Source organism: Manihot esculenta, chromosome 2 (assembly GCF_001659605.2).
Source record: "Manihot esculenta cultivar AM560-2 chromosome 2, M.esculenta_v8, whole genome shotgun sequence".
Lineage (NCBI taxonomy): Eukaryota > Viridiplantae > Streptophyta > Magnoliopsida > Malpighiales > Euphorbiaceae > Manihot > Manihot esculenta.
Genome location: NC_035162.2, coordinates 37,200,254 through 37,213,135, shown reverse-complemented (window position 1 = coordinate 37,213,135; position 12,882 = coordinate 37,200,254). Strand labels below are relative to the sequence as shown.

Below are 12,882 nucleotides of genomic sequence, written 5' to 3'. Positions count from 1 at the left end.
CCGACCAAATGCTCACCCCTACAGAGAGATAGAATTGGAAATCGATTAACTTCATCTTAAGAGGATTACATGCAAAAGGTTTTAACAACATTTGGAATAGACCAAGGTTGTGAATACTCCATTGGGGGCTCATTTCAAGCTGAGTTCGAGCAAGAATTCAAAGGAGTGAAATGTTGTTGGTAGCATCATGTATGCTATGATCGGAATAAAGCTGGATTTGGCTTATCTAGTTGGAGTTATCGTCAGGTTCATAAGCAAACCAAAAAGAGATCACTAGAATGCTGTGAAATGGGTACTCAGGTATATTAGAGGAACATATAAGCCGAAACTCAATTATATCAAGGAATCACGTCTGAAAGCCAAAGGTTTTTGTGATTCTGATTGTGCAGCTGGTTTAGACAAAAGGAGGACAGTGTCATGTATTCACTGTTGGTGAAAATATTGTAAGCTGGAAGTCCGGTCTGCAGTATGTCATAGCTCTTTCGACCATAGAGGACGAGTATATGGCATTGACAGAAGCCATCAAAGAGGGAATCTGGTTAAAAGGTCGGATGGAGGAGCTCAAATTCAAACAAGAGACAGTGGAGGTGTATTATGATTCTCAGAGTGCCATTAGTTTGTCAAAGAACAACATGCATTATTAAAGAACCAACCACATAGATATCAGATTGCACTGCATCAGGAATTTGATATCTAAAGGCATTGTCAAGGTTTTGAAAATCCACACAGAAGAAATCCTATTGATGCACTCACCAAGACTTTACTTGTCAATAAGTTCAAAAGGATGCTAAAACTGTTAAGGCTGACCGAAAAATGATGAGAGTCAGGTCGAAGAAGGTATGAGGATTCACATGAGTTGAAGAAGTTCAAGCAAGGTGGAGAATTGAGGGACTAATACTTGAATTCTTCAAAAAAGCTTGGAACATCTGGATAAAAACAAAGAGAGATCAGATGACTAGTAAACGACCTGGCAGATGACCAGATGTGTTGACGAGGTGTGACGACCTGTTGACAGGGTGATTTGCTAAAGGGCCAACCTACCAGAAGAAAGGGCTGACCTGTCTAATGGAAGCAGGACTGAGTAAGGCAGGCCTGATGAAAAAAGAGTTGGAGTGCCCAGGATGCTCGCAGGGCTGGACGCTTGTCAAGGCAAGCCAGTTGTCTAGATGCTCGGATACTCGGAAGCTTACAAGGTAGGAAGGGAGGCCTGGAAGCTCAAAGACTCACTAAGGCTTAAGAGCGCGGAAGCCCAAAAGGTTGTTGGTCGAGAGTGGCTCAAAAGCTTGAAAACTCGCTAAGGCAAGAGTAGCCCGGGTGCGAAAGTTCAAAATGCCCGAAAACTCAGAATGCACAAATTCTTTAAAGTGCTCGGAACGTCTGAGACGATTAAGAGGAATGATGATATTTTATTTTTTCGCCTTCATTTAAAAGAATTGAGGGGCTTTTCAGTCTGTTTCATGGGGTCAAGGTCATTGAGTCTGCTATTTATGGAGCAAACGTCCCTCTGTTTTTGGGTGTGAAAAAATGCGTAAAGTGAAAAAGTATTGTGATTGTTTTTTTCTCTGCCATTTATTGATCTGTAATCGAGCGTGTACTTGTCTGTGGTTGTTTTCTCTTTGTAACTCATTGTGAATAAAAGATTCCATCTTCCGAGACGTAAGACGATCTTCAAAATATTGATCTGATCTCGTCGATTTCTCTGTATTTTTCCTTCTTCTCTGTTTTTCTTTCTTTTCTTTATTTTTCTTATTTTCTGCTTACGTCACTCACCGAAGATCAGAGTTGAAGTTTCAAGCAATAACAAAGTGTAGGTTGAAAACTGTAAATTTTGGATTGAAAAATTATTAGTTAATCCTTATGGTATGAGCAATAACAAAGTGTAGAGTTGAAAACTTTCAATTTTTGCTTGAAAATATTATTATTTAATCCTTATGGTATGAGAAAACTCACTAATTAGTCTTTCAATTTTGAAAAATGCATTAAGACATTTCTGGCGTTTTAAAAAGTGTACTAGTTAGTCCCTCCATTAATTTTTCCGTTAAGTATTTTATTATTTAATTCTTATGGTTTTCAAAAACTTATTAGTTTATTTTTCAAATTTTTAAAAAGTTTACTAATTAATCTCTTTATATCAGAGATATTTTAGACTTTTTTCAATATTTAACGGTTAAAATTAATGGATGGATTAATTAGTAAACTTTTTAAAATATTAAGAACGTTTTAATATATTTTTTAAAACTAAGAGACCAACTAATAAATTTTTTTATAACATAGAGACTAAATAGTAATTTTTCATTTTAGCTTTCAGTTCATGTATGATTTAATGTTAATTTTAATGATGTGTTTAAGTTTAATTGGACTGCAATACTAATGTTAGGCATACGTATATAAATATAATGAAAAATATACCCAAGTGTATAACATCATGTCCCCACCACTATGCCTGATGGAACTACCACCATCTTTTTCTCAAATAATTAATCATATTCTATTTTTACTTTAATATTTTTTAATTAATTTATACTCCTTTCTTTTAACTTGAAATTTTTTATTATATATATATATATTTAATCCAATGAAATAATATTATTTAGTTTTGTTATCTGTTAAAAAAATTTAATTTTAATTCCAATTAATGAAATAGCATTCCTTTTTTTTAAAAAAGAAATATTTGATTGTTAATTTGAATTAATGGTCATCTAATGTATTATTAAAAGTTAACTCATTTTGATCAATAAATTAAAAACATTAGGGGTTCAAACTAATAATAATAATAATAATAATAATAATAATAATAATAATAATAATAATAATATAAAATTAATAAGTTTTTGATAGAAAATAAATAAACCAACTTGAAACCACTTGAAAACTAAAATTGGCTTGAACTTGCTCCGGTTCTAATTTAATTTCACTTAGGGATAAATTTATTTTTAATTTATTTGCCTAAATATGTAAGTCAAATTAGTCTTATTATATATATTTTAAAAAATATAAAAAAAATATCTTTTAAAATTTATAATTTAATTTATATTAAAATAATATTTATAATATCACACCGGTAATATATAGTGATAATTTTTTAATGATTCATTTTGAAAATAAATTTAATTAATAATTATATTTTAATTATTATGTAAACATTATTAATATACAAATTTATTAAATAGCCATCAATTCAAATAGCCCCATCCGTAATCGAGATAGATATTCCAAATATAACAAACTATCAACGGCTAAATTAGCCTAACCACAACATCGCTCAGCATTGAGATAATAAGTTCATGAATCTTATATTGCCATTGCCATTGCTATCAAACAGAAGATCTAAGATGGCCTTATAATCAACTTCATTTCAATCCACACAATAGAATTCAGCTTGAAAACTATATTGAAATTTTGCTTCTTTGGCATTTTGAAAACTAATTATACATAAATGAAAGTTGGTTGAATATGATACATATGACATATGAAACTAATATTTTCTTTCCTTCTTTCTTGGGAACAAGTAAAGTAAAGAGCTTTGCCCTGCTTGAGGAAGATGATATATGAAGATGTAGTTAAGAAGTGTTGTGAGGATAAAGGCGAATTGGAAGACCCTTGGCAGGAATAGGCATAGGATCAACAATGATCTTCTCATCAGGAATCACCTTTTCAAATCTGAATCTTTTAACCAAATTGTGCATAAAAACAAGTATTTCCAGTCTTGCATACTCTTTTCCAGGGCACATTCTGGGTCCTCCACCAAATGGCACAAATGTATAAGGAGCTGGTCCTTGCCCTTCAAATCTGCTTGGATCAAAGTTTTCTGGTTCTGGGAAGTATTTTGGATTCTTGTGGGTTGAGTTTGCACTCCAATACAGCTGCACATACCCACACACACATGCTTAATTAAAACAAATCCTATATTTATCAAAGAATTATTATCACATCCTCAAGTTTTTAAAATCATTCAATTTTTATCTGTAAATATTGGAAGAAATTCCATTTTTATCTCTAAACTTTAGGTAATGTCTAATTTTCTTAAAAGTGAAGTTTTTTTTTTTTAACTCAATTTATTCAAAAACTTTTGATTAGGATCAATTAGTCCATTTTTGACAAAAAAAAAATTTATAACTTTTAGTAATAAAATATTAGTTTATATTTTAATATTAAAATAAATAAAATTTTATAATAAAAAGAGTTTGAAAAAGAAGTAGAAAATATATATACCTTCCAGCCCCTTGGAATGGAAAAACCATTGAAGATGAAATCATTGATGGCTTCCCTAAAAGCACCTTGAAGAGGAGGCGCAAGTCTCATCACTTCACACGCTACGTTCCATGAATATTTCATTTTCTGAATATCATCCCAATTCAGCAATTCCCCCACCTTTTTTCCTTTACCAATCTCCATTTGCTCTGCTTTTCATAAATATATATATTAAAAAGACATAATAGAAAAAACCAATAAACTTTAATCCAATATTACTAAAATTTATTTTTTTTTACAAAAATTTAAATAAATCCCTTAAATTTTCATCAAAATCCAAATAAACCCATTTAACCATTTTGGTGAATAAAACAATGAAATTTTTATTCTAGTCCAAATAACACATGACCTATAAGATTTTAATAATAAAAAAAATTATTTCTTTAATTTTGAAATGAGATAACTTATTTACTATCTTTATTCATGAATTTTTTTAGTTTAGTTTTTGTTTTAATAAAAATTAATGTTTAATAATTATAAATTATAAAAAAATATTTAGTCTTAGATAATGACTTATTTAAATATAAAAATAAGATTCGAGATTTTATTTGTCAACTATTAAATTAAATTTATTTGGACTTTTTGTTTTGTTGATAAAGATGGGAAACTTAGCATATTTGCAATTGGGTACGTTGAAAATATTAGTTCAGCCATCTTATTATGGATACGTTGAAAATAGAAAAACAAATAGACTTATATGACATGAAAATTTAATTGAGAATTAACCAATGTGTTCAGCATCTACATTTAAGTCTACGTTGAAAATTTTCTTAATTGGTTAATTTACACTATAGTATCTAAAATGTAACAGTACCCATAAATTAGTTGTTTTTTTAATACTAAATAATTTAATTTTTTAATTTTTATTCGGTTAATAAAATATATTTTTTATAACGTTTAATTAACTAATACAATTAAGGAATAAACAGAATTCAGTTCAAATCGAAAAAATCGATTGAATCGAATTAATTTAAAATTTTAGTTTGATTTTTTATTCAATTCGATTTGATTCGGTTTTTAATTTCAAAAATTTTAATTATTTCAATTTGGTTCAATTTTAATCAAAAAAAAAAAATTGAACCGAACCGATTAGTGATAATAATATGTTATTTTTAATAATATAGAGAAATTAAATCATATTAAAATTAAAATATTTTAATTAAATTTTAAAATATTAAAAATATAAGATAAAAAATAAAAAATTTATTAAAAATCAAAACTAATCAAACCGAACTGAATCGAACCGAATCAAAATGGTTCGATTCAATTTGATTTCTGATCAAAATCGATTCATTTTGATTTTTATAAATACTAAAATTTCAGTTTTCGATTTATTCAATTCGATTCAGTTTTGAACCAAACCGACCAAATGCGCACCCCTGCTAAACAGTGTCCAAGAAAAGTCATTTTATGCATAACACTTTGCTGCTATTAATTAATTTTTTATGAAAATATCAGCACCTCTTTCTCAAATAATAATTATTTAGATGAAAATAAGTAATAAAAAGTTAATATACATATAATTAATAAATAGATAGATACGCATTACCATTGTAAACTTGTTGGAAGATGTGTGGGAGTTCAGAAAGATACTTGACAATGAAAGTGCAAGCAGCACTAGCAGTATCATGACCACCAATCAACAATCCAAGAATCTTGTCTGCAATATCCATCTCATTCATACACTCTCCATTCTCATCACTTGTACTCAACATATGACACAATATGTCATCTCTCTTGCAAGCTTTGCCTTGTTCAAGCTCAATCTTTCTTTGCTTGATTATGCTTACAAGCTCCTTCCTTATAAACTTTGAGGCCTTTATGGCTCTTCTAAAGGGAGTTCCAGGCAAATCTATTGGAATAGATATGATTCCTGAGGCTAATACTTGAAAAGGCTCTGCAAATTTAGCTATATGGGTTGGATCTTCCAGGCTTAGAAAGAGGCGACAGGCTAACCAGAAGGTGTAATTCTTTGCAAGAGGGAATACCACCACTTCTTTTCTATTCTCCCACCCTGAAGCAAAGTGCCTTTGTGCTATTGTATCCATGATACCTGCTCAAGAGAATTCATGAATGAAGATAAACAATATTTACATAAAGCCGTATCCAAAGCTGCAAGTTTAGCTAAACTTTTCCTTAAGTAATGTATAAAGAGATACATAGTATAATTATACCTATATATCGCTGCAAAGCCTCAGGTTTGAAGAATTGAGGAAGAAGCTTTCTCATTTTGATGGCTTCTTCCTTGGAAGAAGTTTGAAGAGAAGAAGGAAAAATTTTGTTGACAGAATCAGGCCACCAAGCAACAACAAGCTTGTTCTCATTAGAGAACATGAACTTATTACCTGCAGCTCCACAAAGCACAGCTGCAGGGTGACCAAGCAGATTAGTTTTGAAAACATCAGAGGAATACTTAGTTGTCCTGTCAAACACAAACTTCTCAGGATGACCTTTCCATCCTGTGGACAAAAAATCCAGGCTCTCTCCCACAAATGGAAAGCCTGGTTTCCCTGGAGGGAGATTGGGGTTCTTGTATTGAGAGATGTGTTTGTAGAAAAGAGAAAACAGAGACACCATGATGAAGGACATGAAACTCAGCAGAAGGCTAAGATAGAAATGCTCCATTTTTGTTTTTTGTTTTTTTTTTTCTAAGTGTGGGTGAATTGAGGTATTGTTTGATGCCAATTTATAGGCAAAGAGAAGTGAGTATGTAACGGTGGTTGGTGTGGAGAAAATTGATGTTGAGCATGAAGAAGATTTTGGCAGTAGTTGCTAGGGCTGAGCAGTATTCGGTTTAAATCGAAATAACCGACCGAACCGATTAATTTTAAAATTTTGGTTCGATTTTTTTTTTTTCAGTTCGATTCGGTTTGAAATTTTTAAAAAATCGGTGATTTCGGTTCGGTTCGGTTTTAGACGTAAAAGTTTCGATTAGACCGAACCGAACCGAAATCACCTATACTACGTCGTTTTAATAGTTTCCTATTCCCTATTTCCCTTCCCTTCCCTTCCCTTCCCTTCCCTAAATCTAAAACAGATTTCTATCTCTTCATGCGTGCCGCCAGTGCTCCTCTCATCTTTGTGCTCTCTGCTCCATCTCTCATCTCCATCTGCTCCATCTCTCATCTCCATCTGCTCCATCTCTCTCTCTGTGCTCTGCTCCATCTCTCATCTCGCCGCGAGATTCTCGCGCCTGTGCCTCCACTCTCCTTTCGATTGGACTGATTCACCATCGGCGTCGGCCGTTGCTCTCTATCGGCTCTCCACGCGTCATCGGGCAGTCGACAATCTCTCATCTCTATGCTCTGCATGGCTCTCATCTCGCCGCGAGATTCTCGCACCTGTGCCTCCATTCTCCTCTCAACTGAACTGATTCATCATCGGCGTCGGTCGTTGTACTCTATCGGCTCTCCACGCGTCGTCGGACAGTCGGCAAGTGCTTATTCCACAGCCCTCAGTCGGCAAGTGTTATTTTGGCAAGTGTTATTTGCTGTTGATTGTTGAATTTGTGTACGTTTGATTGTTGAATTTGTGTGTTGAATGTTTGATTGTTGAATTTGTGTGTTGAATTTGTGTGGTGTGATTGTTCTTTTTACTCTTTTTAGATTAAATTTTAGAATACTAAAAATCAATTTAAAAAGAGTAAAAAGAATAATGAAAAGTTTGAAAATCGGTTTAACGGATCAAACCGACCGAATCGAACCGAACCAAATCGGTTTGATTCGGTTATCTCTCTTATTCGGTTCGGTTCGATTTATGTAAAATACTGCAATTCAGTTTTCAGTTATTTCGGTTCGATTCGATTTTGAACCGAACCGACCGAATGCTCAGCCCTAGTAGTTGCTTCGTGTAAGTCAACTATTTAGAATCCTGCGGAAAATCATTTCCGTTTTCCAACGAGATAATTAATTTTATATCATTTAATTTTCATTTAAAAAATAAAATCTATTAACATATTATATATAAAAATTTTAATAAGAATTCAAAGTAACTCAATCTTGACAAAGTATTTTTTTATCATCAAAATATTTGTTTTAATTAAAATTTTTAAATATTTTAAATACTAAAAAATATAAAAAAATGTTTTCTATAAAATCAACCGCCTTAGTTAGAATTTTTATTGGTTAATTACCACTAAGACAATATTTTATATTAATTAAGAAATGAGTTCCCTTGTTAAATCAAAACTATTAAACTAGAACTCCTTTTGTTGACTTGGGTGATTTGTTTATATGAGTTTTAGGGGTGTGGAAATTTCAGTTTCATTTTGCTTTTTCTAAAGAAATTATGAATTTTTATTATTTTTTTGAATTTTGAAATTGAAATCGTTTGCGTTCACAACTTGTTTAACAATCAATTATATATTACTGTAAATATCTTTTTACTGACTTAGCAATGAAACAACCTTACGTATAAAAATATACATTATATAAGAATAGAGCCGCCCATTTAAACTTTATTTATCTTGTAGAATAATAATCAAAGATAAAAATATAAATAGTGTCTCTTTGATTATTATTCTACAAGATAAATAAAGTTTTTCTTGATTCAAAAAAAATATATATACATGATAGAAAAAAAACACTATTTAATTATATAATTAATAATTTATAAAATTATTAAATGGACGCATTCGTTACTAAAAATTTTTTAAAAAATTAGAAAAATAAAAAATATTTGATTTTATTTATTTTTTTAATTAAAACGTAAATTTTATTAAATTTCAAGAAAGATCAACTCAAAAATATAATTAGAAAATGAGAAAAAAATTTCAATCAAGTCTGAAATATCATAACTAGATAGAGTAAGTGGATGAGTTATACTATTATCAAACCTATCAACAAAGTTAATAAAAATAGAAATTATTTTCGAAATAATAGATTTATAATTAAATTTTTAATAAAAAAATGAATTGAATCTCAAATTTCTTATATATTTATTATCGACTTAAATTTATGAGCATTTATTTAATTAATGTTAGTTGATGTTTAGTAAAAAATCAAAATCAAATTATAAAAAAATAATTTTGTAATTTTAATTGGATTTCTTTAGAAAAGTGGATACATCCCTAATGGGTTTGGTATCGGTAGGTAGGATGGAATTTATTTATATAAAAAAATAAAAAAATAAATATAAACATATTAAAAATATGGGATTACCATTAATGGACCTGAGTTAAAAGCAATATAAATATAAAAATAAAGTAAAAAAGCATAGGGGGAAGTTGAAAAGAAGTCAGTCTGAAGAATAAGAATTAAGAAACGCGTTAAACACAGAACTAGTAGTAGTGGTGGACTCTTGGTAATTGAGGTATACCTTCCTTTAATTTTCGATCTCTAATAGTTTCTTGGGATATTGGTCAAGTCCACGGCAGCAACGTCAACCCATTTTCTTTTTAAAAAAATTACTATTTAATTTTTAAATATTATCATTATTAATAATTTAATTCTTATATTTTTAAAAATTTACTATTTAATCTTTAAATATATTATCATATATTAGTTCATATATTTTTTAAAATATATTAAAATATTTTTATCATTTTTCTCTATCAACGAAATAGTCATCTCATTCTCTTTTTCATTAAAAATATATGAAAAATGAAAAAGAAAAATTTTAAAACCTTATTTTACTTTCAAATAAAATCTTTTATTTAGTTTCTAAATATTGTCATTATTAATAAATCAGTATCTATATTTTCAGAAATCTATTAAAATGTTATTATCTTTTTTAAATTTATTAAAAACGTACTTAACTTTTCTCGAATCTATTAAAATGTTATTATTGTTGTTCTCTGTCAATGAAATAATCTTTTTTCTCCTACTTAAAAAAAAAAAAAGCTGGTGATAAGAAAGAAAAAGAAAAAAAAAAGAAGAAGAGAAAGGAGTAGGAGAAGAGAACTTCCTTAAAGAAGAAAAAGATAAAAAAATAACCGATGAATTCTAAAGATGAAGAGGAAAAATTAAAGGAGAAGGAGAAGGAGAAGGAGAAGGATAAGGGAGAGTAATTTGGTTTTTTGCTATATTTTTAATGGTAAAAATAGATGGAAAAACTATTTCGTTGATAAAGAGAAATGATAAAAGTGTTTTAATAGATTTTTAAAGATTCAATGATTAACTTGTTAATAATGAAAATATTTATAGATTAAATTTTTATTTTTTTATTTTGAAAAATATTTGCAGTAGTCATAATTTTTATTTTTTTTAAATCATCTCTTTCATGAACTAAAGAAATTAAATAATTGTGATTTTGAAAGTTATAAAATTTTACTTATTACGGTTTTGAAATTATAATTTTCATTTATTAATTGTGATTTTAAAATTACAACATAAATTCTAATTATCTCATACGTTATTAATAATTTAGATAAATAGAGGGATTAGAAAATTATTGATTTTAAAAAATAAAATTTTTTAGCTAACTTTTTATTTAGACAAAAATTTAAGAAGCATTAATTTCTTAATTTAGGTCTCGTTATTAAAATATTTTTTTAGAAAATTCTTTCAATAAAATATTTTATTTTTTATTATTTAATTTTTCTTTAAAAAATAAAATACATTAAAAAATTTATATATAAAGATTTTAAAATATAAAAAATGATTTTTAAATTATTTTCTTTAAAATAATTTAATTTTTTTTAATTAAAAAAATTATTGACTAAATTTTTTAAATACGTGAAAAATATTTTTGGTGAAATAAATAGAGCGCTATGCTAATTTTTTTTATTTAATTGAATTTTTTTGGCTAAATTTATCTTAAATTGAAATTTTTAGGTTAATTTAGAAAGAAAGTGAAAATCATGCATTTTTAGGTTAAGTTAGATACAAAGGTGAAAAATTAAACATTAACTCTTAATATTTTATTTTTATTAATAATTAAGACTGGCTAAATAAATATTTTCTTTAAATTTTAAGAAAATCATAAAATCAAGAAAAAGAAAATCACTGTAGCGAGACGCTGCATATCAATAATTTGAAATTTGTCAAATGTTGATATAAATTCCGCCCACAGATTAATTTTTTTTAATCTAAAAAATTTCGTTTATTCTATAAAAAAATATTTTTCAGGAAGGTATTTTTTATATTTTTTTAAAAAAATAAGTGATTTTTTTTTAAAAAATTATTTTTCATCATTTGAAATCTTTATTAAAACTTTTATATATAAATTTATTAATAAATATATTTTTTTAATTTAAAATTAAATAAAAAAATAAATTATTTCATTAAAAAATATTTTTTAAATGTAAATTATTTTTCAAAAATGAAGAAATAAAATTAATTAAAAATAAAAATACATCAATATGAAAGAGAAGAAAGGGACTCTTCAGAAAAGCGTTACTTATAAGCATTAAGAAATTTAATTTATTTAAATTATGGTAGAATCCAATAAAATTTTATTATAATAATTTTTATTGATCGAATATATATATATATATATACATATATATATAACTATAAAAAATTAAGATCGTTTGTAATAAATTTTAATGAAAAAAAATTGTCATTAAAGTTGTACTAAAATTATACTTTTAGATTTAATATGGTAATAAGTGTATTTGAATAAATCTGAGAGGTCTCAGTTGTACTCTCTCGATCTCCAATTTCCATTTTAAAAAACAGTGTGTACTAAAATTAATAGAAAAATACCAAAATTTTATCAATCGCGACCAAAATTTTTAGTATTGCAATTTTTATGGTGATTTAGCGGTGGATTTTAAATTTAATACTAAATATTTTAATGGGCAAATTTTACTCATTTAATAGTGATTTTCATAATTAATTCTCTTTTACCTACCACTAATATACTTGATAATGTACTTGCAATTTATCAAGAGGGAAGAATTAATATCATGTTGAAGTGCTTTTAGGAAACTCACTAATTTATTATTATTTTTAAATTATTTAATTAAAATATTTTTATATTTTATAAATTAAACACTTCATTACTTCTATTAAAAAATATTAATTTTTTTTTTCAAATTTTAATCAGGAGACTATATAATATGGTTTAGGGTCTATCTAGACAAACTGGACTAGACGCGGATTTACCCGTGGGATCCTAACTTCGAATACCCGATAGCCTCCATAAAAAAGCAGATGTCGAATAGAATTGAATGACTGCCTAACGAGGAAAAATAGCACAGTACATTCATACATACTACTAACGTGAATATAGCATAGGAGTACGGGTACAGAATGACGGTTACACGTTATTAAAACACAAAAAAGAAAGGAAATAAAAGGAAATGGGCGAGAAACAAAAATCAAGCTTACCAGAATATACTCTGAGTCTAGACCCATTTTTGGATCTTAGGCACCAATTGGCACCATCTGTGAGAACGAAGGAGATCTTATCGTCACTGAAGTTTTCATTCCTATTCACCCACTGAGATCCACATGGCTAACCACGACAAAAATCATATAAGAATCACCCCGAACGACCTAAGCTCGACTCAAAAAGGTCTGTTGTTCTCATTTTTTAGCCCAACAGCACTAGTAAATCAACTACCCGCATTGCTAAACCCCTCACCAAGCTTAACCGGAACCATACCCCAAACCTCTTTGTCTGACCAAGAACTTCAAAACATAGCCTTCCAGTTACAAAGCATTGCCCACTGGCTAAGCTAGATGT

The 12,882-nt window shown here is 28.3% G+C and overlaps 1 protein-coding gene across 1 annotated transcript; it reads right to left on the bottom strand.

Annotated features, from left to right (window-relative positions):
• Nucleotides 1-3,366: 3,366 nt before the first annotated feature.
• LOC110608454 (beta-amyrin 28-monooxygenase) lies at nucleotides 3,367-6,938 on the bottom strand. Its single transcript, XM_021747673.2, has 4 exons — nucleotides 6,426-6,938; nucleotides 5,801-6,304; nucleotides 4,213-4,400; nucleotides 3,367-3,863 (listed from the first exon to the last, which is right to left on the bottom strand). Exons 1-4 carry the CDS (start codon nucleotides 6,874-6,876, stop codon nucleotides 3,561-3,563), a joined length of 1,446 nt encoding a protein of 481 aa, XP_021603365.1. The 5' UTR covers nucleotides 6,877-6,938; the 3' UTR covers nucleotides 3,367-3,560.
• Between the last annotated feature and the right edge of the window lie 5,944 nt (nucleotides 6,939-12,882).